Source organism: Ceratotherium simum, chromosome 12, assembly GCF_057802395.1.
Source record: "Ceratotherium simum simum isolate JZ-2026a chromosome 12, ASM5780239v1, whole genome shotgun sequence".
In the NCBI taxonomy this organism is placed as follows: Eukaryota; Metazoa; Chordata; class Mammalia; order Perissodactyla; family Rhinocerotidae; genus Ceratotherium; species Ceratotherium simum.
The window spans coordinates 33637612-33665553 of NC_141911.1; the positions used below are offsets into that span (position 1 = coordinate 33637612).

Genomic DNA, 27942 nt, shown 5'->3' on the forward strand with positions numbered 1-27942 from the left:
TTGTCAGCCATGCTGTGGCGACAACCCACATACAAAATAGAGGAAGATTGGCACAGATGTTAGCTCAGGGCTAATCTTCCTCAGCAAAAAAAAAAAAAAAAAAAGTAAATCTGATATTAGATTAATAAATGTTACTCTTGTGACTTTGGTAGTGTCTCTGTATGTGTTTATACATATATTTATAAAATTTATTGACATTTATTTAGGTCTAGAGAAGAAACAATCAACAGTATTTCTCAAACATTAATACATTAATGACCTCAAAAGCACATGACTAGTTAGCCATTTGTTTATGGTTATTTTATGATATCTTCATGTAATGATGGGGATATCTCTTTTGAGAGAAAGAAAGATATAAGTTGGATGAAATTCTCTTAAATTTCTTCTCCTTGCTAGTATTGAAAATGAAAATGGCAACTTGTAGGTTATTCCTATATTTAATTACATTTTTATGTGTAGGTGATTTTGTATAGTTCACTTGGGAACAATTTAAGCTTAAACAGCTTTTCAATAAGCCACAGAAATCTCGGCATTATCACTTTAAATTTTAAAATGTCACTGTTACTACTGGTTTGAACATGTAGGGGCAGTATGGTACTGTTTTTGTAAATCTTGTCTGAATTTGTGGATTTTTTAAATCTGTAAGTGTTGTTGAAAGCTTCCTCTTCTTGTGAGTAAATGCAGCTGTATATCTTAACTTGTTAAAGGGTGATTAGTACTGTTTCAGTAAGTTGGAACTATTCTTTCAATTCAGGTTCTTATATATATTATGCAAAAGATTTTATATTATGGAAGCTTGTGGCCTTATTTTATATTTAAAGTCAAGGAATATGTTAAGCTAGTTAACAGGAAAAAGGCATTTTTATAGTTAGACAATAAAAATGAGGACAAGTGGGTTCACGAAAATATGCAGAACACTAGAATCAGTGCAATTTTGCTCTTATTCATTCTGTCCCAGCCTTTCAAAATGAATGTTCAATTATGAGAGATTTTTTAAAAATAAAGTCTTAATTTTTCAACCTGACAAGTAAACAAAACTTAGATTACTAAACAGTCTTATTTTAAGATTCTTTAATTGGTAAATGTTTTTTTTTCAGTATCAAAACGATTAGGGTTATTAGAAAATTTATAGTAGCTTTTTTTTCCCCCACTTAAAGTGATTTGCACTTAAAAGAAAACAGCTGAGTAGTTATCTCTTCCATCTATTCATTCAATCTATTCAACAACTCCTATGAGCCAAGGACTGCTTTAGGCATTTGGAGTACAACAGTGAATGAAACAGACCCAAATGGAGCCCTCGTGGAGTTTATATCAGAATAGCAGAGTGCATAAAAGCATAGATGATACAGTCAATTAGACCTGGCGTTCAGTTCCGAGCTCTACCACTTACTAAGCCTCATCTGTAAAATGGAGATAAGAATAGTACCTACTTCATAAGGTTGTTGTAAGGGTAAAATGAAATAACCTATAGAAAGTATGGTTATGTAATAAGAACTTAATAACTGTAACGAAGTCCACATAAGACTTTTTTAGATGTGTTGGTAAAAATTATAATGAATTCTCCTGATATAATAGTACTTATTTCTTTTACTTAGGGTTAGTTTTTGACTATTTTTTTCATTTTTAGTTTCTTCAAATTGTGAAAGAAAATGCACAGCACCAATTTTGAATAGTCATTTTTCTTAAACAGTTTCCTGAGTGACTGTTAATCTCTAAATGGAAAGATACTGAGCATAAAAAAGTAATGTGATTTGGTTCTACTTACATTATGTAGATTCATTCAGTGTGACTATCATATATGTAAAAATTAACCCCATAATGTCTTCCTAAATTAGGAAGGTAACATGTGTCATCTTAGTATTTTGTTTGGAGTTTTTCAGATGTTCAGAATAAATGTATTGGCCTCAAATACTATTAAATGAAAAAAAATTTAAATTGCTGTATAAGAATTAAAAACATAGAGTTTATTGATTCGCATATTATGTTAGCTGCTGAAATGTCTAGCAAATAGTTTCCTTTATGGCTTTAAGCTCTGACTCTTTCCCTAAAGGTCCCAAAATAAGTTAATTAAGAAATGGAACATACTTGTTAACATCTTTGAAAACTAGCTTGTCAAAATGGCACCTGGTATATCATTACTATGTAAGAATTAGGACTTAAAACGTTTAAAGAATTGATTCACAAGTCTTAACAAAAGTACTTAGAAATTTAGATCTTTCTTTGGGACCCTCTGCTGATCTTGGTTCTTTTAACTTTTTAGTATACCCCATATTTAACACACACGTACGTACTCACAAGCACAAGAACCCCCCACCCCCCAAAAAACACACAAATAAAATTCTCACCCCCCTCTTCTGTTTAATAGCTTATCTGCTATGTTCATGCTATAGTTGCTTCATTGACGGGAAGTGTTGTTTTGCCGTTTTCATATTAGCTTTGTTATCATGCGGTATTTTCAGCTGCTCATACTCATTACCATACAGCTGGTATGTAGAGAAGAGAAGGAAGCAAGCAGAAGTTGTACTGTCTACAAGAATAAGAAGCTCTCTTGCAAATGGGGTGCTGGCAGATGGGGCATGTGTTTGAACAGGTTTTACTAATAACAGAGTGTATTAAAACTCATTCTGAGAAAGTCTAAGGTCAGTGCCATGCAGTCAAAGCTTGAGAGGTTGTTCAGCTTTTTGTAGACCTTTTTAGAATATTAATTAACTCTAATACAAAAAAGTAATAAATGGCCAACCACAGCCTCTTCCAAAAAATTTTTATCATTTTCTCCTTTTTTATTTTAGTCTATTTTGTTTCTCTTTAATATAGTTTAAAAAGCATTGGTATTGTTAGCTAGTGTCTCTTATCATCTTGCACTGTATTTTATAGTCTTCAATATATTTACTTAAAATTTCCAGACTTGTTTATACACAAGTGTATATGCTTTGAGCAATGTGTAATAACGTTCTTCGGTTTTGATATATAGTATTAGAATATTTATTAGAAGATGAAAACCAAAGAGGATTTGGAAATCCGTATGTATAGTGTTGACTACGTTGAAGATTAAGATGAGGTATGTTCTGTCTGCAAAGTTAGAAGTGAATGGTATACCCCCAAATGTATCTCGTTAAAAATTATTACTTATATATTTTTCATATTCACAAAACCAAAAGGAATGAAGTAGTAATTAAAATAACTATCAAAAAATTTTTTTTACATGGTATTTCAGTGGGATCTTAGTTCTTTTGACCTTTTTCATTAAGTGTCGTGTTTCTTGATACATCCTGTCTCAATGGGAGATGGTGATAAAAAGCAACTAAAGCAAAATAAAGCTAGGCAATTATATGTAAAATATGCAGTATTCCATTTAATTTTAATGGAAATGAAACTCAGCCTGTTATTCTGTTCATAGAGATTAAAATATGTATTGCCAAAGGTTTTTTTTTAGCGAATGTTAGTTATAATGCTTTTGGTAATTCTCAAAAACTTGCATGCTTCAGATTTCTTGTCAGTAAAACGGAGATACAAAAATGCTATCTGTTAGGTTAATACCTATGAATAAATAGAATACTTGAAGTGAGATCTGTGGGAAATAGTGTACATTCAGTGTTGTTAAAATGATATTCCCTTTAACAGTAAGGGTTTATATTCTGTTGGGCATTTTTAAAGGTACAGGAAGTTCTAAACCCTTTAATAACAAAGATTAATAACAAAAACGTATTATCTTTGTTTAATAACAAAGATAATTGCATATCAAACTGTGTATTTCAATTTAATTTATGCTTGAATTGTATAAATGATAAATACCTATAAAATTTTATTTTCCCTGAGGGAAAAATATATAAATATATAAAATATTAAAAATAACACTATATAATATAATACTAGATAAATAATAAATATATAAATGTATTATTTCATCTATATCACCTTTCCTTATTCTGAAAATTGAGTTTTTCAAATTATGCTGAAAATTAGTATTTTTCAGTTATTATTTCTGTAGTTGTGACATTGTTGATTAGAGTGTATCTTACATTGTTAATTATCTCATATAGATATTATTTATTGATACCCTGATATGTGCAGGAACTATGTGAGGAGCTGAGGTAACACAAGAATCAAAGTAGAAATGGTCGCTGCTTTCATGGAACTTAGAATCTAATGGGAAAGATAGACAAATAATTAATGTGCCCACACTGTGACGACGTGTTGGGTTCAAGCGCTATAATTAACACTTTAGGATGAAGAGGAGGTGGCTCTGTGGAGGAAATTGGAGATGACCTCTACACAGACCTATACACCATGTTTTCATCTCCAGCCCAGAGCTTTCCTTTGAGCTCCGGAGCGTGATATCCTCACCTCAATGTTTCAAAGACACCTCAAACCAAATATGACCATAAATGGAACTTGTGATCCTCCCTACCGTAGAAAAGAAAAATAAACAAACACTGACTCATATCCAGTATCCTCTATCATATTCTGTCCAGTTGCATAAGTAGGAAATTTTGGTGTCGTCTTTGGTAGCTCCCTCTCCTTTACTACCCATGACCAATTGGTCACCAAATCCTATCAGTTTTATGTCCCAAATATCTCTTAGCTGTTCACTTCTGTCCATCTCTATTGCACCTAGCTAGTTTAAGCCAGCATTATCTCTTGCCTGATCTAGTGGAATAACTTCCTTACAATCTCTCCACATCCACTCTCACTTCCATTCTGTTTCTAACATTACATTCAGAATGATTTTTCAAGAGGTATACCCCTTGACTAACATCCAGCGTTAGCTTTTCATTACTCTTATGGTAAAGAACAAAATCCTTTATGAGGTCTTACATAATCTGGCTGTTGTCTACTTCTCTAGCCTCATCTTGTACCTGCCATACTACCTTTATTCTGTGCACTACAGCCACAGGAGTGCCCCTCCTCCACCACAACACAGCTTAGTCATTCGTTTAGAGAAGACAAGCCGCCTCTGAACCCCCAGACTAGGTCAAAACTTTAACATTATGCACGTTTCTATGACCCTGTAGCATTTACCAGTTTCAGGATTGCTTTGTTTTAATTGTTTCATTATCTTTCTCCCCTACTACACTGTAAACTCCAGCCATGAAACTGAGACCATACTTAATTTAGTTTATGTGTAATAGGCACGCAAATAAATGTCGTTGAATGAATCGAATGAATCGGTGTCTGTGGGAGATTAAAATAACCATATAAACCTACATTTGTTGTAATTATGTATCCTAAGTAGAATAAAGATAATTAGAGACAGTTGAAACAATAAAGTGTAGAATAGAATCACAGAGATATGCATGTATCAACACTGATGTTTACTGCTAGGAAGTGATAACCACATGTGGATCAAATTGACATTTATTAAAGATAGATTGGCTCTTAGGAAAAGATTGTATGTGAAGAAATTAAGAAACAGGGTCAAAATCATAACCACAGATTGAAGAGCATGTTTTGTATGTACTCAAATGAAAAAGTACTGTGTGTGTGTGTATACACACATATGCATACATACATACACTACTTGGTTAACAAGTCAGGTATTTTTAGACTGGCTACTAAACTAAAAAATTCAAAATCAAGTAAAAGTCATAATTCCCTGTTAAGTGTATTTGGGTTGGAGTAATCAATAAAGAGCATTTGAAGGAATTTCTAACTTTCGCCAGTTTCCTGTGGCATTCAGATCGTTTTGGTAAGGGTGAAAGACTAGCAGCCCCTTCAAAAGGACCTTCCAATGCAGATACTCTGGTGTATTCTTTTTTCAGCTCTTTTTCGTTATTTCATGTTTTAGGGAAATAAAACATAGGACATGAAGAAGTAAGGATAGGATATAAAAGTTTTTAGGGGGTTTGGGAAAAGGAAGCAAAACCCATGTATTGTTGTGAGTACCTTTCATCAGACTTGCTTCCATTTTGCCTAGATGACGGCCGAGCCTTAACATAATGTCCAAGATGATGGGAGCAATTCTTCACCAAGGAAGAAGCATTTGCAGTGGTGTATTAACTCTTTGTCAAGCTGCTTTTGGTAAATTCCCAAAAATAAAGTGCATCAGAGTACACAATTAGCTGCCTAGTTTGTCTTTTCTTTCTCTGTAATTGCTGTGACTCTAACATAGATTTCATCCATATGTCACACGTTTGCATTTTCAAATAGCTCTGGAAACATCCTAGAGACTTCTTAACTACCAATGCTTCTTGCTATGTATATAGAAAACCCTATTCATTTTCTATAAACTGGAGACCAAGATCTGCCTGAGTTCAAATCCCAGCTACCTTACTTAATAGTTGTGTGTCCTTGAGGAAGTTACTTAAACTCTCTGTGCCTGTTTCCTCATCTATAAAATGGGATAATAATAGTACCTATTTTGTAGGGTTGTTATACAGTTTCAATGAGTTAATGTAAGTAAAGCACCTGGACAAGTGCATGGCATATAGTAAGTTCTCTTTCCTGTGTACTTCATTTTCTTAAGAGAACATCTTTTAAAAGAGAGCTGCTTATTCAAACTTGAATAGTTTACAGTATCTGTAATAGTGGGCACTGAAGGAGCTCTCAAGTGAGATTAAAATGTAGTGTTTATTTTTCCTTTATTCTTTTGGTTTAAAATATTGCCATGTGCATTTCCTGAAAATATTTCTCTCTTCTTCTTTCTAGCTCTATGCATTGTCATATAAATTGAGCAGTTTCATTTATCAATTATATTGCTTTGTCATTTTTTTATTGACTTGTCTGTCCTGCCCCCTGAGTTGGGAGTTCTTCCAGGATAGAGACTATATCTTGCTCAACTTGGCATCTTTTTTGCTTAGTGTCTGGCTTTCAGTAACCCTGGCTAACTATTTCTTGAATGGTAGATCTAGATCTATAAAAATAAAATGTTTGAATCAGTGTTTAGTTTTTTTCCACCCTTTTGTTTCAGTGTTTAGAAAATAGAAAACTATTATATGACTCAGAGGATTCATTTAGATGAGACTGATAATATTATGATGGAATTTGGGGTTATAGACGCACGATAAATTTTTCTCACAGTAATTTCCTTTTCTTATGCTATGTATATATAAATACAGTGAATTTCACAAAGTTAAAGTCTTTGAAATAAATAAATTTGTGGGGAATAGATTACATCTTGGTCTGACAAAATCAGTTTATTACAGTTGTTTGATAAAAGCTAGTTGAGTAACAGTATCTTAGAAAATACCATTTAATTTTAATATTTGCTGTTTACGTTGTGATCATGATGATTAACAGGTCTTCACTTAACATCTCTTGAAAAATGTTCTAAGTTCTTAATATGCTATTTTGTCTCTTGATAGAATAACTTTAAAGGAAAGGCTTAAAATGAAGAGGGTAGTGTGTGGGGGTGTGTGTGTGTATGTGTATGTCTTTATCCCAAGGACTGACGAAATATTACAATTTTAAGAGTATTCTAAAGTTCAACATCTTTTTGCTAGCTTTGACTTTATATTCTTTGGTAGATTTAAGCTAATCCTCATAGGATTTTTTTTTTCATGTTGTAGAAGTTTGAACATGCGTTGACTCAATAAAAACAATTTTTCAATTTAGCTTTTAAAAGTATTCTCAAATCACCATATAGCAGTTCTCAACAAACCAGCTGGATGCACAGAGCAGTTCTGAAGTTGTAGTGCATGTTTCTTTAGTGGTCATCATGCCGTCATTACATACCACGCCTTCACACAATTGGTGGGAAACTCGTAATATCTATCCTACAGAAAGAACTTTTTAGAGTCGTGTATCAAGTGCAACAAACTTTCAAAGTTAATTTTTAAACATTTGGAGGCCTCAAATATTTATAGATAAATTTTTTTGATTATGTGCTAAAATTTTAAAGAACCTTTTAATAGAGAAAATAAACTTATAAATAATATATTTCTATTTATAATAGTTTTCCAAGATATCATAGTGCTTCTAACCATCAATCTTATGGTTCACTGCAAGTAAAAGACTACTGTAGATCACATACCTTTTCAAATTAGTTATTTTGAAAATATTTCCATGACAGGCAAAATTATGTCCAACCCTACTCATGACCCATCTATTTCCAGCAGTATTTCTTTGTACTCAGATTTTATTTACTGACTCTTCAGTCTTTTGGAATCTCCTGAAAAGGTAGAGGATTATGTAAGCATTATGCTAGTCATATAATTGTTGATTCTTTCAAAGCAAAGAATGCAGTTTGTTAAATTATATATACAATAATTGCTTTAAAATGTAAACTGATGTTTCTAAAATGAATATTCAGAATCCTCCTTTTTAAATGTAGTGAAGGCATGATTACTAGGTTCTTCCCTACTCACTTGACAGCTACATCAAACACTTGAACACTTAAAGAGCAGGCAGGCTACTCTAAAATAAGTAAAGAATTGATTAAAGATCACTATGATGTACACTTTCTAGAGCAAGAACCTAATGTGAATTATGTTTCTTACTGGCCTAACACTAATATGGAATAGGTACTTAATAAATGTTTTTGAATAAGTGAAGTAAGTTCAAGTCCACAGACTTTGATTTATAACTGGAGTTTTAAAAGATGGGTTTAAGTTATCCCTTCTCATTTTGAATTCTTCTGGAAAATTTGCAAGATGCTTGAGATAAGAAAAGACGTATTTTAAAAGTGCAGTAAGTTTTAATCTGGACATTATGAATCTGCTAGTCAAATATTTATAATTGGACATAATTATCAAAATCAGTAAGCCAACTAATAGAAGATTACAGAGTTGAGAATAACATGTGTATTTTTAGATTAAGCAGATCCTGGATGACTACATGCTAGTGAAGGTATACCTAAGGGTGGTACCTGTGGCTGTATTAAACTTTAGTTGAAGGCTTTTTCCAATCTTGAGATTCTGTGGTTATGTTCTGGATTCCTTTATGATCACAGAGGAGCAGTTTAAAAAAATGTACCAAGGATAAAATACTTTCACCTCCAATAACTAAGAGTAACCATGTCTTTCACCATTGTAGACGTTTGCTAAAATAAGGCTGGCAGATACATTGACAGTCTATAGAGATCTGAGCCTAATATCTCTCTTTCTCGAAAAGAATAAATTATCAAATGGAAAGATAAAATCAGAACATAGAAAGTGGAAGAGCAAGGAAATAGAGAAATGATATGATAGATGCCCCTTCATATAGAATTGAGTCACTAGATATGAAGGGTTTAGAATAGTGGTTGGCACATGGTACGGACTAGTTAAGTATTGCCTGCTATTCCAATCCTCTTCCTTTTCCAAGTTGAGGACTCTTTTGGGATAGGTGCTGAGTTTGAGTTAGTGTGAGGTGACAAGTAATGAGAGAAATGGAAGAGTAATTGCTACATGAAAGAGTTGAAAAGAGTTCAAATACAGGTATGTATTTTTTTTTCTGTATCTCCAGTTTCAGCAAGTGAGAATTCCTTTGTGAGTAGTCTTCAATTTTATATACATTTTTGAAAATATAAAAAATAATATAGACAAAGATATATACAGAAGTTGTTTTGTGCTAAATTACTCCCATTCTAGAAATCTTCTAATGTCTTCACATTGCACTTCGAATTAAATCCAAACTCGTGGCAGTGACCTCCAAGATTCTATATGGTCTGGCCCTTGGTTACCTCTCTGACTTCATCTTGTACCAGTTAGTTCTCCCAACCCACACTGGCCTTATTCTTGTTGATCGCAGGGTCTACTCTATCATTTTGACTTAAAAATTGTTTTCTGGGTGATGCCGTTCAAAAGTAGCCACACTTCTCTACTACCCTAGCTACTTACTCCTTTCATAGCACCCTCTTTTTTTTCTGTCTTAGAAATTAGCATTATGTGAAATTATCTTCTTCATTTACTAATTTATTATGTCTCTTCTCTCCCCCAGAATATAAACTATAAGAGAGTAGAGAGCTCATCTGCATTGTGTGCCACCTTATACTTATTGCCTAGAACAGTTGTTAGCACATAATAGGTGCTCAAAAGGTTATGCAAGTAATATTTGTTTATTGATGAGTAAGAAAAAAAGAGGGAAAATCTCTTATTAAGCCACTTAGATGACCACTGTGAACATTTTTATATATTTATGTAGGCTTTCTCTATGCATAACACACATAAATACATGCAAACCCCCTTAAATATATACATATATATTTTCAAAAGACGATACTTTATATCATGTGTTTGAATCTCACATACCTTCTACTTTACAGTAGCTCTTCCCTTAGTTCTGTACATGAACGGTTTCTATGACTTCAAAATCCTTTATAGTGAAGTCTGTTACTTAGAATGAGCCTTCGAGTCTGGGGACTTGACGGGCAGAGGCAAGGGGAGAAAGGGCTGGGAGTGGAACAAGCAGAGGTTTTTTCGGCCACATGTTGGTGAGAATCAATGAATCATGTACCCACCTACTGCCCTGAATTACATTTTTTATTGTCTTTTCATCAAGTTTTGGGGGGAACATAAGATTTGAATGAATGGTTAAATCTCTTCTTTCTGCACCAATTCCCCTCCCTGCCCCCCCATATTCAAGAGTACAAGCTGCTTGTATGTATGATTTCTGGTATGAGTGCCTGTTGAAACAGAAGGACCCCTTATTAGTCAGTGTTTGTAACTAAAATAAAAAGTCTTCACACCCACACAGTAAAGTTCTCCTTGTACAGAAAGACACGTATTAGCTCTAAAATGGAAGAATGAGTCATGGCAGGAAGTACTTTTGAAGAAACCATTACTTAGTAAGTTAAAGAATATTTTAACTGTGGTGTTAAATATTTGAATTAGGAGATATAATGCTAAATAGGTTATCCCTTAATGAACCTTACAAGACCAGTGTCTACTGGAAGTCTTATAGATGTTGTTAATCCTTCAAGTTAATGATAGTGGTATTTCCACATGTAACTTAGGTCCACACATGATAATTTTCTTCTTTTTCCTCAACATCTACCAAATTTCTTACAAACTTAGAAGCAAAACCATATCTTATGAAATCTTCTCAGACTATTTAAATGATTTCTCCCTTTTCTGACCTCCTACACTACCCAATTTGGCACTTGATATCTAGTCAGATATTCTTCTCTATTAGTTTCTTGTCTTGCCAGTTGGATTTTAAGTATCTTGGGGCAGGAGGGTCATTGTAATGTTTCTATTTGTCCTCAGTAGCATTTAGCAGATATTGGGATATAGTAGGTGATTATTTCTTAATTGATTGATTTCATTTAACCTAAATCTTTCTTTCAGTTTCTGTCACCTCTTTCCCAATCCCCATGTCTTTGCCTCAGATTTCCCACATGTAGCAGAAGCATAGTTATGTGGACCTAGATAATCATTCCATGAACTGAATAATCAAGATTTAGTTGTAGTTTCTATATTTAATTGCTGTCTGCAAAATATAACATTTTTCCTTCTTTAGCAATGTCCGACTTTTTAAGCTCAACTTGAGCCATCACATATCTAATGGAAATCATTATAAGTTAAAAGTAGTGAACTTGGGACCAGAGTCTAAGGTTCTAATATAGCTGTATAACCCTGCGCAAGACACTTAATTCTCTACTCACCTTTTTTCACCTGTTAATAACAGTTATTATTTTATAGGGTATTTATAGGGTATCTGTTATGTGCTGCACATCTACTATGTCCTCACAATGGCTCGGTGGGTTGGGTAGGTAAGGTAGATTGTATTACTGTTTCATTTTTACAAATAAGGAAAACTGGAGCTCATAAAGTTCAAATAACCCCTACTGAGGTTACACTCTAATAATGGCAAACCATATTAAAACTCAGTTTTCTCCGATTCCAAACAAACAAAAGGGAATTAGATGACTTCTAAGATCCCTGCTAGTTCTAAACTCTGGCTTCCTGCTATTAATGTTTTTTTGTTGACTCAGTGGGTATAACTTCTTTACTTCTTAGCCTGCAGGTCTTCTGTCACAACTTTTTGGCCATGACTAATAACTAATTTAAGGAATTATTCCAGAGTTGTAAACAGTCCTTGAAAGATTATTTTAATACTAAAATACAAGATCGAAATATACCACACCTATAGAAAATTTTTCTCAAGTCGTGTAAATGTATTTGAATATCACAAACAGCAGCAATAAATTTGGAATTGGGTAAAGAAAGTAGAAGAATGAATAGGAGTCTAGGCCTTACATTGAGGGAAAATTGATTTCATTCTTTCTCCATGTTAATTAAATTCTTTCCTGGGTCATATTTCCTGTTTTATTTTTCTTGAAATCAACCTTGTTTTTTATAGTTTCTCGTGATATTTTCCTTACTTTACTGAAAGGATTACTATAAAAAATTTATAATAAAATTTTGAGAGGAAACTTATCGATATGAATTCAAGCTACTTACTGGTAGTGTATTTTGAATTTGAAGCATAAAATGTAAAGATTAATTGCTTTCTAGATAAGTCAGGGTAAACTCAGAGTAACTTACTAACTTTGTCAAATTATTGCAGGTGTTGCCTGTCTGTAAAGAAGTCTTGTAAGGAATGTTTTGATACTGTATTAAGTCTCAAAAGGCTCTGTAACAATATAAATTTTAGAAGAGCAAACAAACAAAACTCCCATCTTCCTTGTTTTCTTCTGTGGCTGTGATAAATAGAACTCTTAACGTGCATTATTGTGTCAAACTCCGCATGTATATATATTTATATATTGGTAGATACATATATTTGTGCATATGTTTATCAGATCACTAATTTGGCCCAATCTAAAGGGATGAAAAAACTTTTACTGCTTAAATCAATGTTGCAGTTTATTTGTGTGAAATCCTCAGGGGCTGCATTTTTATAGAGAGAGTCATAAATACGTTTATTTCAAAGAAAAGAAAAATTTATAAAAGTACCAATCCTACAGTTATAGTTATCTTAAAAATTTTTTTAAACCAGTCTGAGCTATGGTATTTTGTTTTGATTTACTGAGGTTAGGATTTTGTATATTATTATAAGCATTCCCTCCCCTCAACAAGTTTATTTTAAACAAAGTTAAGTTACATATAATATTTAGTGTTTGGGATTTTTTTCAAATATAGTAATATTTCAATATTTGTTTACTTGGATGGTAATTTCAAAGTAAATGTGGCTCACCTTGTTTCATTTTACATATTGTCAAAAAATTTTTAGGACTAATTTCAGTGTGAGTTCTAAGAGTCAGATGTGTGTATATGTTACCCTATTCTCTGTCTTAAATTGACCATAAATTCAATAGAGGAAGAAAAAAAGTTTTTTTAATTATATACTATCCTATGTCTGACACATAGTAGGTGCTAAATAAATGCTTAATGAATGAATAAATGTGGGAAATAGCTTATTGATCAATACTGCCACCTACTTGCATTAGGGAACATGTAGATGCTGGGCATACATACTGTTTTAATTGATAATACCTGTGATAGGACAGTTTATTAATTTGTCAATTTCAGTTGTGAACCTTTTAATAAGAACTCACATTCCAGAAAATTAATGACAGTGGGTTAGTGAGATTTCAAAAAGTTTGTTTCAGCCTCAACATGCTTGGCATTCCTTTCTTTGATGTTGAAATTTTAGACTGTCTCTAATCTAAATTCTGTGCTCAGGGCAAGACAGCTAACTGTGGTAGGTGCTTTTCCTAGTGTAATACCAGAGTAAAGAATGTTGTTATGATAATAATAAAGAAAATCACTAATGTAAGAATATAATCATATTCTCCTACTATTATAAAATGGAAGTAAGCTTTTAAATGTTAGCGAGGTAATGAAAAGAACCAATACTATTCATAGTATCATCAACTAATTGTAATACACTAGATAGACTTTTTAGTACTAAGTATAACATATGCTTTAGAAAATGATGCAGTGTATGCTACTGTTTGCTTGTATGGCCAATTATTCAAAAATATTAATTATTATGTATCATTTTTCTGCTATGTCTTAGAGTAAGATGTGAACCTTCAAGGAGTAGATAGGGGAGAAAGATGTATAAAAATAATGACAATGACGTATGGTAAGTGCAATAATAGAAAAATATATTTAAAATGGAAATAATGAACTCTGAGAGTCAAGGTGAGGACAAGTACTCTATTAATTACTCCTTCTGTTGACACCATGTATAAAGATATATACTTCTCCAAAGATACATGATTCAGTGAAGAACATTTTACTGTTTATATTTTTCTCACTATTTATATGTGGATTCGTTTTTGGTTTTGCCCATAACTACAACTTGCCCTTCTGAAAACAGTCATCCCAACCAATTGCTTGAGAAGAGCCATTTCTCTTGTACTAGCTCACAGATTAATCATTCTACTGCTGTTATTCCCAGTGACTTAGACATCTGGGGCAGTACATCTTCATATCTTTGTGCTTTTTTTCAAGTTACTGCCCTCATCCATTCTTCTCATACACCTAGCTCAATAGAGTTGTGACGAGATGAGCGTTGGGCCTGAGTTAGCAGATAGGCTATATTCCAGGACCTCATTGTTAGTTACCCTGCTTGCTAATAGATTTTCAGTAAGGCTTGTAGGTTGCGAGTCAGCACAAGAAATAATTTTTTATAGAATGGGAAATTTATTGCTTAACTGAAATTACAGGAAGTTTTATTGTAGTCAAAATATATTTAATAATTGAGATATTCTAAAAATTTGGATGACAAATACAAGTATTTTCTTAGCTATAATGATTGACTAGCTAGCCTTCTTTTCAGTGAACTTACTACTTAACATTCTAGCATAAAGTATAAAATACTTTTGTTTTGTAAACTTATTTAACGTAGTTATGGACTGATCTCAGTTTTAAAATGTTTCTATCTACCACAGGATAAAACAGCTAGATATTGATACATACACGAAGGCTTTTTAAGTCATTCTACTAGAAATCTTAAATCTCTGAATAAAGTTTTAAACATCTGTATTTTAGCCAAGACTCCCAGAAATAGGAATGTGAGAGCGATTTCATTTGGTTTGTTCATATATAGATTCTGATGAAAGTAATATAGTAGATCACAATTTTCATTAGTAGTACTTAAGAGAATATTGAAAATCAGTTATTTTATTCTATTAATTTGAAATCTAGTTAGAGACTTGGATGACTAGCTTTGCTTGACAAATTCTTTCTTCACAGTTCAAATTAACATTGTAAATAAGATATTAGGGAGAATTGTTTAAATACTTGGGAACATGAAGTCTTCATGAGTATTTATAAACATATACATTCTCACTTAAAGGATAAACAAACCAATAAAAATCATTACCAAGTGGGAACCATGGTAGATGGGGGATGTGAGGTGGTGGAAAGTGTTCTCAATGTATACTTTTTGTATATCATTTTGATTTTTGAACCATGTAAATATTTTGCCTATTCAAAAATAAAACATGAGAATATATACCTACATATAAACATACATTTGTGGGGATCAGGTTTTCCTGTGACTTCATAGCCGTACATAGGAGCCATGTAACCACAAGAACATTCCTTTGAATATACAAAATTAGGATATTTGCTTCTTTAAATATGGTAGGTTTTGAGATGATGTCCCTGGTTTATTAAAGTTGGTCTGTGTCCTCAACTGAATAGACTTAATTTGAAAAGGTTAGTTCAACTAGAGATAGGACATGATTTCAGTTGAAGTCAAGGTATTTACTATTATATGACTGGTAGGTAGTCCATTTGTCCTCTGACAAGCTAGTTACCACTGATAAATTTTAGAGGAAATTTCAGATGTTAGTTTTAAAATTAATTTCTTCAGATAGCCAAGAATGGAGTATGGGAGAGGGGATCCATTTTTTTTTTTTTTTTTTTTTTTTTGAGTGCTGAGTGCTCTGAAGCCTCCAATAAAAGGATTTATGGGTCCGTTCCTAACAGTTGGATTCTTTTTGCTAAGAGTAAGAGATTTGTTTTTAAAAGGAACTTTCAAGTAAGCTAATTGTTTGTTTAGAAAACTAACTTCTGCTGGGTACATGTGCATATTGTTTCTGAGGGTAAGAATTAATTTAAGAGCCAGGTAGGAGATTTTTTAAAAAGATAATAGACTATAGAATATGATTTCCAGGAGAAGATCCAAGATGTACCTCTTTATAAAATTTTAGATTATCTTATTTCATTTATATTTTAAAGTAAAAGACATTACACTGACTTAATGTCTTAGTTATAAAGGTAAACATATTTATTTTTAAAATTATGATACTAATTTATGCAGTATTTAAAATCGTTTTCCTAACAAATGTCATTTACTGCCATAGCAGAGAGTATTAGAATATATTAAGTCTAAATAGTGTTTCTTTTTTTCTGAAGAAACTTTCTATTAAGTACTTAAATAACTATAGGCACACAGTTTACTTGCAATAAAGAAATGTTAATAGGGAGGGTAGGAGTTAATTAACTAGACCCTTAATAATGGGGCTTTCTAGTCCAAGGAATCTCATAATTGCCACTGAAGCTAATTGTGTAGCAAGTTGCAAGATGAAATATGTAGATTTGTATAGTAGTCATTCTGAGAAAAAGGTTGCCTTCAGGCTAACTTTGGTACCTTTATTATTATGTAAAATGCCTTATTAATGATGAGCAATACACATTGTCAATATAATTTTGGAAGTAGAAGTCCAGTGCCTCCTGTTTATTCAAGATTAAATTAACAAATAAGGGTAAGACTCTCCAATGAGCACAGTTTTTGCTCCCTTTGGAAAAATAGAACCTTTTGGCCAAAACTTTATATACCTAGTACTAGTTTGTTAATCTTAAAAAGATATTCTCATGATTACTAAGGATTGGTGAAGTGTGTGATAATTTTCTTAAAAACTGTTTTAAACGAATGGGATGGAAAAGCATAGGGAATATTTTCACTAAATCTTTATATAAGAAATATACAGGTTGAAGTATAATTTATTACATAATTTCTGCAAATGCTATATGCTCCAAACTGGTTTACTTTATTGTAAATCCCCCTGAAGAATGTTTAATTTCTTCCTTTGGGATTGCCCATTTTGTACCATCCAAGCTACTTGAAAAATCTGATCAGTGTGTGCCAGGACTGCAGTAGGGTAACAGTTAGTGAAAATAGGCTGCTTTGCTTCTGTTGGGAGGACCGTATGAAAATATATTCCATTTTCAAAATGTTTCTGAAAGGACTTATTTGTGGAAATGAAGCTTACCATTTATAACTCTTTAAAAATGCAGGTTTTACAAAATGCGAAAATAATCTCCTGAAAGTTTGAGAGGGGAGAGTGGGTTGTTGTGTGGGGGCGGTCTTATTTGCTGCCCATATCCTCCCTCTGTTCAGTGCGTTGTGTGCTTACGGGTTCCCTGGAGCGGATCACCATATAATTGATGTGCAGTCTGCATTGCTGAATCCTGGACTGCACCATTCTGTGTTCAAGGGAAGATGTAATCTGATCCCTCTGCTGCTGAGGGAGGAATCTGTTCAGTCAAGGCTTTGACAGGGCATAGTCTCCTCCAATAATCTTCTCGATTCTCTCTCATTATTCCCTCGAGTTCTCCTCAGTCAAGCTGCATGTATGTATGTGTGTCCCGAGAAGCGGTTTGATACTGAGCTGCATTTGCCTTTACTGTGGAGTTTTGTTGCCGGTTCTGCTCCCTAATCTTCCTTTTCTGACGTGCCTGAGCATGTCCACATTAGAATCTGTGACATACCTACCTGAAAAAGGTTTATATTGTCAGAGACTGCCAAGCAGCCGGACACACGGGGGCACAGAATCACTGAAGGGGAAAAATACAGAAAATATGGGTTTCTACGGCACACTGAAAATGATTTTTTACAAAGTAAGTAATCTGTTTTCTTCCTGTGTTGTATGATTGTGTGTGTGTGCCTGCCTGAGAAGGAAAATCTGTATCATCAGAGATGGCTGCAGTATCCTCTAATTTTGGTGGGTGGCTGGATGTCTGGTATTCTGTTTTATATCATGAATGTAAGCAAATAATGGAAAGACAATGTGAACTGTAAAAGCTTTAAATTTAAAATAAAATGTGTATTTTAATCTTAGAATTTTTCACTAAAAATATATTCAGACTTTAGAAATGTGGCTCCGTCAAATGCTGACCTGGAAATACTCTACCCTTAGTTGGCTTTTAGTGAACCGTTTGCCTTTAATTTTTCTATACCTTATATATATCCTTTTTTTTTCTTTAGTTGACTCTTTTAAAGTATAGAATCTCTAGAATATTTGGGATTTACATTTAAAGAGATCATATTTACTTTCTGCACCCCTTAAAAAATTGCAGAATTAATTTTTGGTCCTAAAGTCAGTATTTTCAGTAAACAACATTATATTTAAGACTTCTATAGTCATTCAGAAAGTACTTTGTATTGTAAAATATTTTAAAGATAAAAATTCTTTCTCAATGGTTCCCTTGATATGTACTTCAGGCGTTTTTATTCATTGAAGGATTTCTAAGATGGAAATAAAGTTTGCTTTTAGTAGCAAATGACATTTGCATCAATGTATTTACAAGATATGCAGGGAAGTTCTGAAAGCCAGTATTATAAACTTAATTAGAATGACTATCAAAGTTTCTCATAATAATTTTGAAAATAAGAATCTGTGGAAGTTATTTTAAAAAAACTAGATTTTTAAGGTAATCTGTACTGATTGACCTTCCTGATGGTTACATTTGCGTTTATGTATATATGTATGTCTATAATTTATATACATGCCAGCACGTGGCTACCTATGTATTAAAGTTTTTATATTTATTTTTGCTTTTTATTAAAATTATTTGAAGAAAGAAAATAATGGTCTTTGGGAGGAATCACTTTAAAACAATGTAAGGAGTACGGAAACTTCTGAAGGGTAAAATGAGACCAATTCCATTTCTTTCCAGTAGGTATTCATGAACTAAGGTATAAATTGTGGATGAGCTCGTCCTCCCCTCACCTCTAGCCCCTAATTGTAGGATCATCCCTGTATTTTGGAAGACTTTCTTCATGATGATAAAAACATAGTCTATATTATCCAGAGTATGATTCAAACAGATTTTGAGTCGTTGGTTCTCTTTAGTATTTATAGTGTAGCATGCTGTGTTATGATATTCCCATGTGAGGCAATAGGTAAGAAAATAAGGCTGCTGCAAAGCAAGGATTTTCACCTTATTATAAAAATGAGGATAGCTGTCTGTCACACTGGGATTTTTCCCCGTGATTTTCAGTAATACAGTAATTAATTAGCAGACACAAATCTGAGAGGGGTTGTTGAAATAGCAAAAGTTGAATCTTATCAAATCTTATTTTCTAGTTTATATGTATAGTTAGATGGCCTCAGTTAACCAATAGTGAAACATAAAAAATAAATATTTCAATATTGATGTTGACAAAATGCAATTCTGAATGTATTTAATGTATCGCACATATATAGCATAATGAAATAGTTTAAAACTATGGATGTTGGATATACCTTCCAAAGATGCATAACTCATTCTGTTTTAAATCTTTTTGTAGTTGTTGCTTTTCAAGTTAGGATATTTTGTCCTGAGTGAGTATCTGTCAGTAAAGCTAAAGTCTGTGTAAATATCAGTTGATGGCTTTTTTTCCACCTTTATTATACCATTTCCAGATTTCTCTCTTATTACAGATTTACTTTTTTACTGTCCTCATTGCCCATATGTGTTGCTTTATGCCTTATCATAATTACTTTGTTAATTTACCTTGTTCCCTCTACTCTTTTATATGTGTTTTAAATTCAGTTACTGTTACTGCCATTCTGATTTTGAAATTTTGAATTTTGTTGTTTTATCTTTCTTAAAATATGTTTTTAAAGGAAAATGAAGATCAGTTAAGGAAGGCATGTTGAATATCGTTCTTTCTGTGTGGATTAACATGACATTTTCCAGTATGTTGGTTCTTAAACTGGAAAATGTGAAAAGTATATTACTCTCAAGGAATAAATATGATGGATATCAATTTTTAAATCACCATGCACTGTTCTTCTGGACAAAATATTAGGGGTAAAAATTCACCTTTCCAGTCTTGTAAAGAGTAAAACAAAGTAGAACTAATAGAAGAAACTATGAAACATATATTTTCTATATTAATTAACTATGCCTAATTAACAATCTAGGCATAAGAAAATTTAAGAACTTTTTCAATATTACCAATGCTAACATTAAGATTTGATAGTTGGACAGGTGATTTTTTTTTTTAAACATATCTTATTTGTTTTACCTTATAGATGAAAAGAAAATTGGACCATGGTTCTGAGGTCCGCTCTTTTTCTTTGGGAAAGAAACCATGCAAAGTCTCAGAATATACAAGGTAATATGAAGTGTAATCATTGATTCCCTCTGATTCTCATGTTTCTTTAAAGAGTTGATGATTCTAAAAGCATTTCTTTCAGTTTATTCTCAGAGAATTATAATGTCTCTAGTACTGTTGACTGTTGAACACATTTTGAGATCACTGAAAATTGGGAAATACATCATTTTAAATAAGAAGAAAGACTACCACTATAGCTTTATATTTTGTTACTAATACTTTAAAGTAAGACACAAGCAGAAGTTCTCCTATCAACAAAATTTTTAAATCACAATTTTTAAGGAATTCTAAAAAGTAAATCCTAAAATATGCACAGGAGCAAATGTATCTTGTTACTATAGCAACAGCTGTTCTCAAGTAGATATTTATATATGCAAAATTGAAGATACATTTATTAGCAGTGAAATAAATCTCACAATTACTAACTAAATCTTATTTTATGACATTACTGTTTTAGAAATCCCCTTTTATTTGCTTGGTAGGTCTTATGTTTTTAACACATACATTTCTGCACCAGTAGAATAGTTTCCATAACAACTAAATACAATTGTAGTCTTGTTTCCCGCACCATTCCATCATTTTTGGATTTTGCATCAGTATAAAACTTTTCCCACTCTCACGCTAATTAGGCTAACTTAAGCATAATATCTATTACCCAGCCAATTAAAAATGGCTTTGGACGTCGTTTGGAATGTGGGGTTTTAAAATTTAAATGACAAAAATATCTTAAGAGCTTTTCTTGTCTTTTTTGCATAATTGTCACTTCGAATAACTGATTGAAAGTTAGCTATAGAAACCATAAGAACTTCGTAATGGTGACATCATTTCTTTTTTCCGTACATATTTTGATTTAGAGTTATTTTTATTCTATAAGATGCAGTAAAATTAGCATTGCTCAGACCTGAGTTTTTGTGATTGAACATTAAGAGATTGCATCTCTTTTTTTCAGGGAAACAGCTTATATTTTTATTTCATTCAGTTGTGGAAAATATTCTTGCAAATGTTCTTTTATGAAATTTAGAAACATAATAATTAGAATAGTTTTATATACAAAGAATGCAGAGATGATACGGAAGAGAAAAATAAAGCTATCTTTTAGTTATTCAGGAAATGCTTTTTGTGTGATTTTTCCCATGTTAACTGTCCCTCTCCCTGTTACTTTAACCCTTTGCCTTTTGACAGTTTCGCTATTTAGTCACTTCCGCGAGAGGGTGTTGAGTGATAGAGAGACAAGTGAAACTATTCACTTCAGTTTTGCTTTTTCCTTCTAGTCTTGATCAAGAAAGTTGAGTTTAACGTTAAAAATGTGCTATTTTTTTTAATGTATAGAAAATGTCAGGCATATAACTTTGGTTTTCTATTAATATGGCTGATACCAGGACAAATGTATTAAATTGTTCAGTTGTTTTTAAGGCAGCTTATAAATAAATGCTGAATTTTTACTATAGAACACATTTGAGTGAAATTTGTCTTTAGTTGCTCACTTTATCTTGAGAGAGCACCCGAAAAGGTGAAAATTTTATTTTTAGCCTTTTAACAAATTATCTTCCTAACGCAAACCAAACAGCATTTCCACGTCTTTTTGGAGACTTTTTCAGTATATATTTGATGTTTTGAAATTTTTTTTGACTGATTTTCTAATAATAAGATGAAACTATGATTTTCCATCAGTTTTTATTAGAAAATTTAAGTTATAATCACATCCTGTTTCATTTCAGAGAAGAAAATAGAGCATACCTTTGAAATTTGATAAAAGAGAAAATACATTTAATTGTTGAACGTTAGAGATTGTCTTAGATGTAAAATGTTAAAAGATTTAAAGGTGGTATATATGAAGATTTTTCTGTAAAATCTGGTGACTGAGATACATTTTTTTATCAAAATAATGAGATACGCTGGACAGAAAAGAATTGGGGGCGTTGTTTCATTAGTAATTTATCAGAGCTTGATGTTTAACTATTAGGATATAATTTGTATGTTCTTTGGATTTAAAACACTTTATTATCATAGCTCAATAAATTGAAGATTATCTTATAAATGTAATTTTGTTCAATGAATCTTCCTGCTCCTTTTTTCCCCAAATATCTCTAAAATAGAAATGTTCAGTATTTACCTTGAGTTTAAATAATTTAGTTAGATACTGAAATTAGAAAGTTAAGTTTAATATATTATTAACATAGTTATAACTATACTTTTTCTCCTATTATGTAGTCATTTTAGGAGAGTTGGACATTTATAGAGATAGATCATCTAGACTTACTCCCTCATTTTATAGTGGCAGAATTGAATTTCAGGTTTGTTTGTTTTAACTGTCAGAAAGTTTAAGTTATTGGATAAAAGTGTTTAGGTGATCTTATGTTTATTTAATTTTGCATATAGTAAGTTCTCAATACTTAACCTGTTTTGAGTAAGTACATTTCTAATCAAGGCTTGTTCCTGTCAAATATTATCTAGACTAAGCTTTATAAATAACAATAGAAAATTGGAGAAAAATAGACAGATATTATAAAAATTTAGAAGCCACGTGGGACACACTTAAGGAATAATGTGACTAGCGAAATGTCCAAAACATTTAACATGCTTCTTCTACATGTGAATTTTTTAAAGCATTAATAAGTCTCACTCTCCTTTGTATAAAGGAAATTTAAGTTTTTATTTAATTATGTCACTGAAGACCAGTCATAAGAGAAGTAGAACCTGTATCTTCTAAGGAAATATTTTAGCATTATTTGTATGTATCAACAATTTGTAGTTTTGCCATAGAGATTCTGTCGTTTGGTTGCAATTAGCATTGCTGGGATAATAACAGGTGGTTATGTAGGAGGGAGGAAACTTACTCTAAGAATAGCAGAAGAGGTTTTGTCTCTGGAAATAAGCAAATAAAAATAATTCGATTGATATTTGAAATATGCCAGATCATCATTCTTATTAAATTAGAGCTCATTATTCTTAATATCTATCTTTGCTTTCCCTCTTGTATTTTTTTGTAGTACCACTGGGCTTGTACCATGTTCAGCAACACCAACAACTTTTGGAGACCTGAGAGCAGCCAATGGCCAAGGACAACAACGACGCCGAATTACATCTGTCCAGCCACCTACAGGCCTCCAGGAATGGCTGAAAATGTTTCAGGTGACATGTCTAAACACAGTACTTGAAATGCTTCATTTAATTGCTGCAAAAAATAAGGGATTGTTCAGCCATGAAAAGGAACTGTTACATGCTACACCATGGATGAACCTTGAAAACATTATACTAAGTGAAAGAAGCCAGATACAAAAGGCCATGTATTGTATGATTATATTTTTATGAAATATCCAGAACAGGTAAATCCATAGAGACAGAAAGTAGGCTAGTGATTGCTAGGCAATGGTGGGAGGGGAGGTTGGGACTGCCTGCTAATAGGTTAAATTTAAATTTAAATTTCTTTGGGGGTGAAAGAAGTGTTCTGGAATTGGATAGTGGTGATGGTTGCACAGGAAGATGGGTGTGCTGGGAACACTGAAGTGTATATTTTAAATGGTGAATTTTATGTTATGTGAAGTGTATCTCAATAAAAAATGCTGTTAAAAATAAGGGAGCTCATTTTAATTTTTAAGTGTATTAATCAAGAGAATCCAACGCTTATTTTGTGTAAGTGTGCTTTTGCATTTTTTATTGCTTTTTAGATAATAAGTCCTTTCTTCCTTTTCTCCTTCACCTTTGGGTTTCTGGGGTTGCTGAATGTACTTGTTTTTTAAACTGCATTGCCTGGAAGTTAAGCATTTAGGAGTAATGTAAGACTCTTCTGGTTAGTCACTGGTGGTAATTTACCATCACAGTTACCCTAGTAGCCTCCAAGAGTTGCTGCAGCTTCTTTTCATCAGTGCCATGCTTGTGTATGGCTTATTGTGCTCAAATTCTGATTATTGCATTTTACTAGCATTTAAATTCTTTGAAAGTTTACTTGGAAGATTGGCTACAACCAAATCTTGAATATTATGAATTTTATAATTCATGATAGTGATATTAAATTGATTTATCTCTTCTTCCAGTGAGATAATACATATAAATCAAGTATTTAGCATGGATTAAACACTCGCTTGATTATTCTTTGTAAATAGTAAATAATATAAATTATGTAAAGCGAGGTAGCTCTGATATTAGCCATCGTACTAAAATGTAAAGTGAATATATTTCCTTACATCTAACTGCTTGATTGGTGGTGTTTTATGAATGCATAAGGGAATAATGGTTGAAAAAGAAGATACTTTATTTGATTTTATTTGATATTTCATATTTTTAAGATGTCCATTTATGTAAATCCTAATATTTTAAATACCTGGGCAAAAACTAAATAGATGTCCCAGTTTTTTTCTTCTGTAGCTGGAAAACTTACTTGAAGCAATGTTGCTTTTAAATGGATTTTAAAAATTGTTTTCTAATCTTCAGATGATTTCTGAAAAGCTAGGATGATCTTAAATTTTTTCAGTTGGTAACTGAAAGGTTAGAGCAGTGGTTCTCAACAGGAGGCAGATTTTCTCTTGGTTGAAACATTTTTGGTTGTTACAACTGAGGCGGGTGGGAGGCAGGACACTGCCAGCATCTAGTGGGTAGAAACAATGTAAAGGACAGCCTCCATAACAAAGAGTTATCTGGCCCAAAATGTCAATAATGCTGAGGTTGAGAATCTATGGGTTAGAAGAATGAAAGTTGTATTTTACTGTTATTATAATGTTATGAACTACTACAATTACAAAGAACTTTTGTTTTTCATTTTCGTAGTCATTTGTTGATTAAACTTACGTTTCCCCAAGGGTTCTTCCCTCCCTTCCCAGTTCTTTTATCTGAGATTCATGATTTTCTTTTTTAAATTTTAATTAAATTTTTCCTATGTGTGCCTCAGAATTCTAAGTTTTTGTCACATCCTTTTAAAAAGAAATTTATCCCTCAATAAGAGGTGAAAATAAAACTCAGACATTTATACAGTCTTAAAGAAATACTTTAAAGATTATCATCTCTGATTAAGCCAAGGAGATGGGACTGTGAGTTTGTGTTGTCATGCTTGCACAGCATATAGTGTGAGCAACAGTGCTCGGAGTAGTGCAGAAGCTGATTTCATATCATTTTTATAAGAAAGTACCAACATGATCCAAAATTACGCCATTAGCAATAGTTTTATTGTCATTGTAGATAGCCTCCAAAATGTTTATCTTATATGGAAAGCTTTATTTCTTATCAGAAGGTGAGATTATCAGAGTGAGATTTATTTTGTATGTGGTATGGGCCCATTTTTTCCAATGTTTTAGTGTACCAAAATATTCTTTGCTAGCCATTTCGATTTCTTCCCAATTTTAAGAGAACTCCCGCAAATATTGATATATAGTGGGGAGCATTTGTGCGTTGTTTTGCAGTGAGGGTGTTTTGGGGAGTCCTTTGTACAAAGTTTACTTGTTTAGCTAGCTCATGCTTTTCTTAATGAAATGTCCACATGTTACCACATACTGTCTGTCATCAAATCTGAGATACTTTAGATTATTAGATGCATCCCAATTTCAGAAATGCTAATTGTTGGGGGGGAGCCCTTGTTTCTTAGAATAAATGAGATTCAATAAACCAAAAAAATACTGGGCTAGCTTTTGTTCTGTAAAAGAGCCCATTCGATCGCTTTTCATGAGAAGTGGATGCCGTGAAGAAAACTTGTTCTTAGTTAGTAGGAATAGCATGTAGAATTATCCCTGCAGGTATAGTACTATATATATTTTTCCCATAAATATTCTGTAGCAAAGAAATCTACTTGCAACAAAAGGTCAACTAGACAGGTAGATCAGGACCTTAATCCTTTGAGTACGGTGTTTGTCTCTGACACACCCAGGGCCTCATTGTTGTGCACTGCCCTTTATTTGCAGGGCTGGTGCCAAAGTAACTAGCAATGAATCACTTGCCTGAAGGCTTACAATGCTTTTTTTTTTTTTTTTTTTTTTTGTGAGGAGATCAGCCCTGTGCTAACATCCGCCAATCCTCCTCTTTTTTTTTGCTGAGGAAGACGGCCCTGGGCTAACATCTGTGCCCATCTTCCTCCACTTTATATGGGACGCCGCCACAGCATGGCTTGCCAAGCAGTGCGTCGGTGCGCGCCCGGGATCCGAACCAGCGAACCCCGGGCTGCCGCAGCGGAGCGCGCGCACTTAACCGCTTGTGCCACCGGGCCGGCCCCGCTTACAATGCTTTAATGCCTAACTTGTAGAGAGAGAAAATTTTATAGTAAAGTGGGGGAGTCATGAGTTGACCTATGTGGTATAGTTGAGGAATAATTAAACTGGCATGATTTCTGGAGATATGCTGTGGGGGCATTTAATGATGATTTTTCTGTTTCGTAACAAGCAAAATGAGAGAGCTTGTCCCCTTACTGTTCTGCTATTGCTCCTAAGGCAGTGATACAGCATTGTTTTGGTCCAGCTCCATCTATTCTGACAAAGTACTCTGTACTCAATTTGTAAATTGAATGAGAACAAATGATACACCATTTTGGATAAAGGGAAATTGAACCAGAACACCACTGCAAGGTAGAAGTGCAAATTCAAAACAAAACAAAAAAATGGAATTTTTGTACTGTTTGAATTTTCAGTAGCCATAGATTCTGCAGCAGCCAGATTGATGCTTCAGATTGTTAATTTTGGGGGAGAGAATGGGTCATACTTTTTTTATTGTTTATGTATTTGGGTGTTAATATATGGTTTTTCACTTGAAAATTTTAGACTAGGTAAAGATACCAATAACATTAACATTTTCTTATGTTGAAATTTATATTCGGAGGCATCTTGATACAATGAGAAGCACGTATGGCTTAGAAGAAAAAGCCCTTAGCATAAATTCTGGCTTTGCCTTTTAATAACTGGGTAATTGCATTGATATTATGTAACTCTTGCCTTTATTTCATTATCTGTAAAATAGATATAACACTAAAAATTGTCAAAAGGGAGAAAACATGTAAATGTGCTTAAAGCTATGCTTGGAAATATAGTGGAGAGTCAATAAATGTTAGTTTCTTCTCAGTCAAGAAGCAGCCTTTGTGAGCCTCAGTTTTCTCAGATCTAAAAAGGGACTATTAGCACTAGCTTCATACAAATGTTATTAGCTTAACACTATTAGCATTATTTTAATCAAAGCATATTTGCATTGCATTAAAACTATGAATGTACTTTGAAAATACCTGTTATACTCAAAATATTTTTTAAAATGATAAAGTAGAAAATACTTCTGTGTTTTGAAATTAAAAGTGGAGTAAAAACTACTCTATTGAAGGATTTAATCAAGTTTCATGGTAACACTTAGAAATTGTACGTTTTCTAACTTATTTTCTGTAGATCTTTTTTATTTGCTAGTCAATAAAATATTCAAACAGGATAGTGCCAAAATAAAATGAGTTCAGTATTACTTTGCAATTGTGTTTGAGACAGTATGATCAAGAAACTCTGCTGAGTGAGGAAGAGTTGAAGAAAGTCAAGTATTTAACTAAGGGAAAAAATTGTATCTTTCTAACATTTTGAAGACTTTTATATAAAAATAGAATCAGGCTGATTCGTGGTTTCTTCGGAAAACAAAGCCTAGATGTATTCTTTGAGTCAGATTTTGATGTAAGTTGAACTGAACAGGTAGAACTGACCCACGTAGACTGGGAGATGTTGAGTACTCCAATCCTGGAACTGTTCAAACAGACTGGGTAACCATCTGCAGGAGGTACTAGAGAAGTTAGTT

General features: G+C 32.8%; 1 protein-coding gene across 5 annotated transcripts in view; it reads left to right on the forward strand.

Moving 5' to 3' along the window:
* Positions 1-27942, forward strand: part of FBXW7 (F-box and WD repeat domain containing 7) — a 228190-nt gene that overhangs the window by 179064 nt on the left and 21184 nt on the right. For 4 of the 5 annotated variants that reach the window (XM_014780212.2, XM_087437536.1, XM_087437537.1 and 1 more), the window contains 2 exons: positions 20123-20205; positions 23196-23337. In XM_014780212.2, coding sequence (XP_014635698.1) covers positions 20123-20205; positions 23196-23337 — 225 coding nt within the window. Of the gene's footprint in view, positions 1-17200; positions 17721-20122; positions 20206-23195; positions 23338-27942 lie in introns of those variants that run through there. The other variant, XM_004420918.3, reaches the window with a different exon arrangement.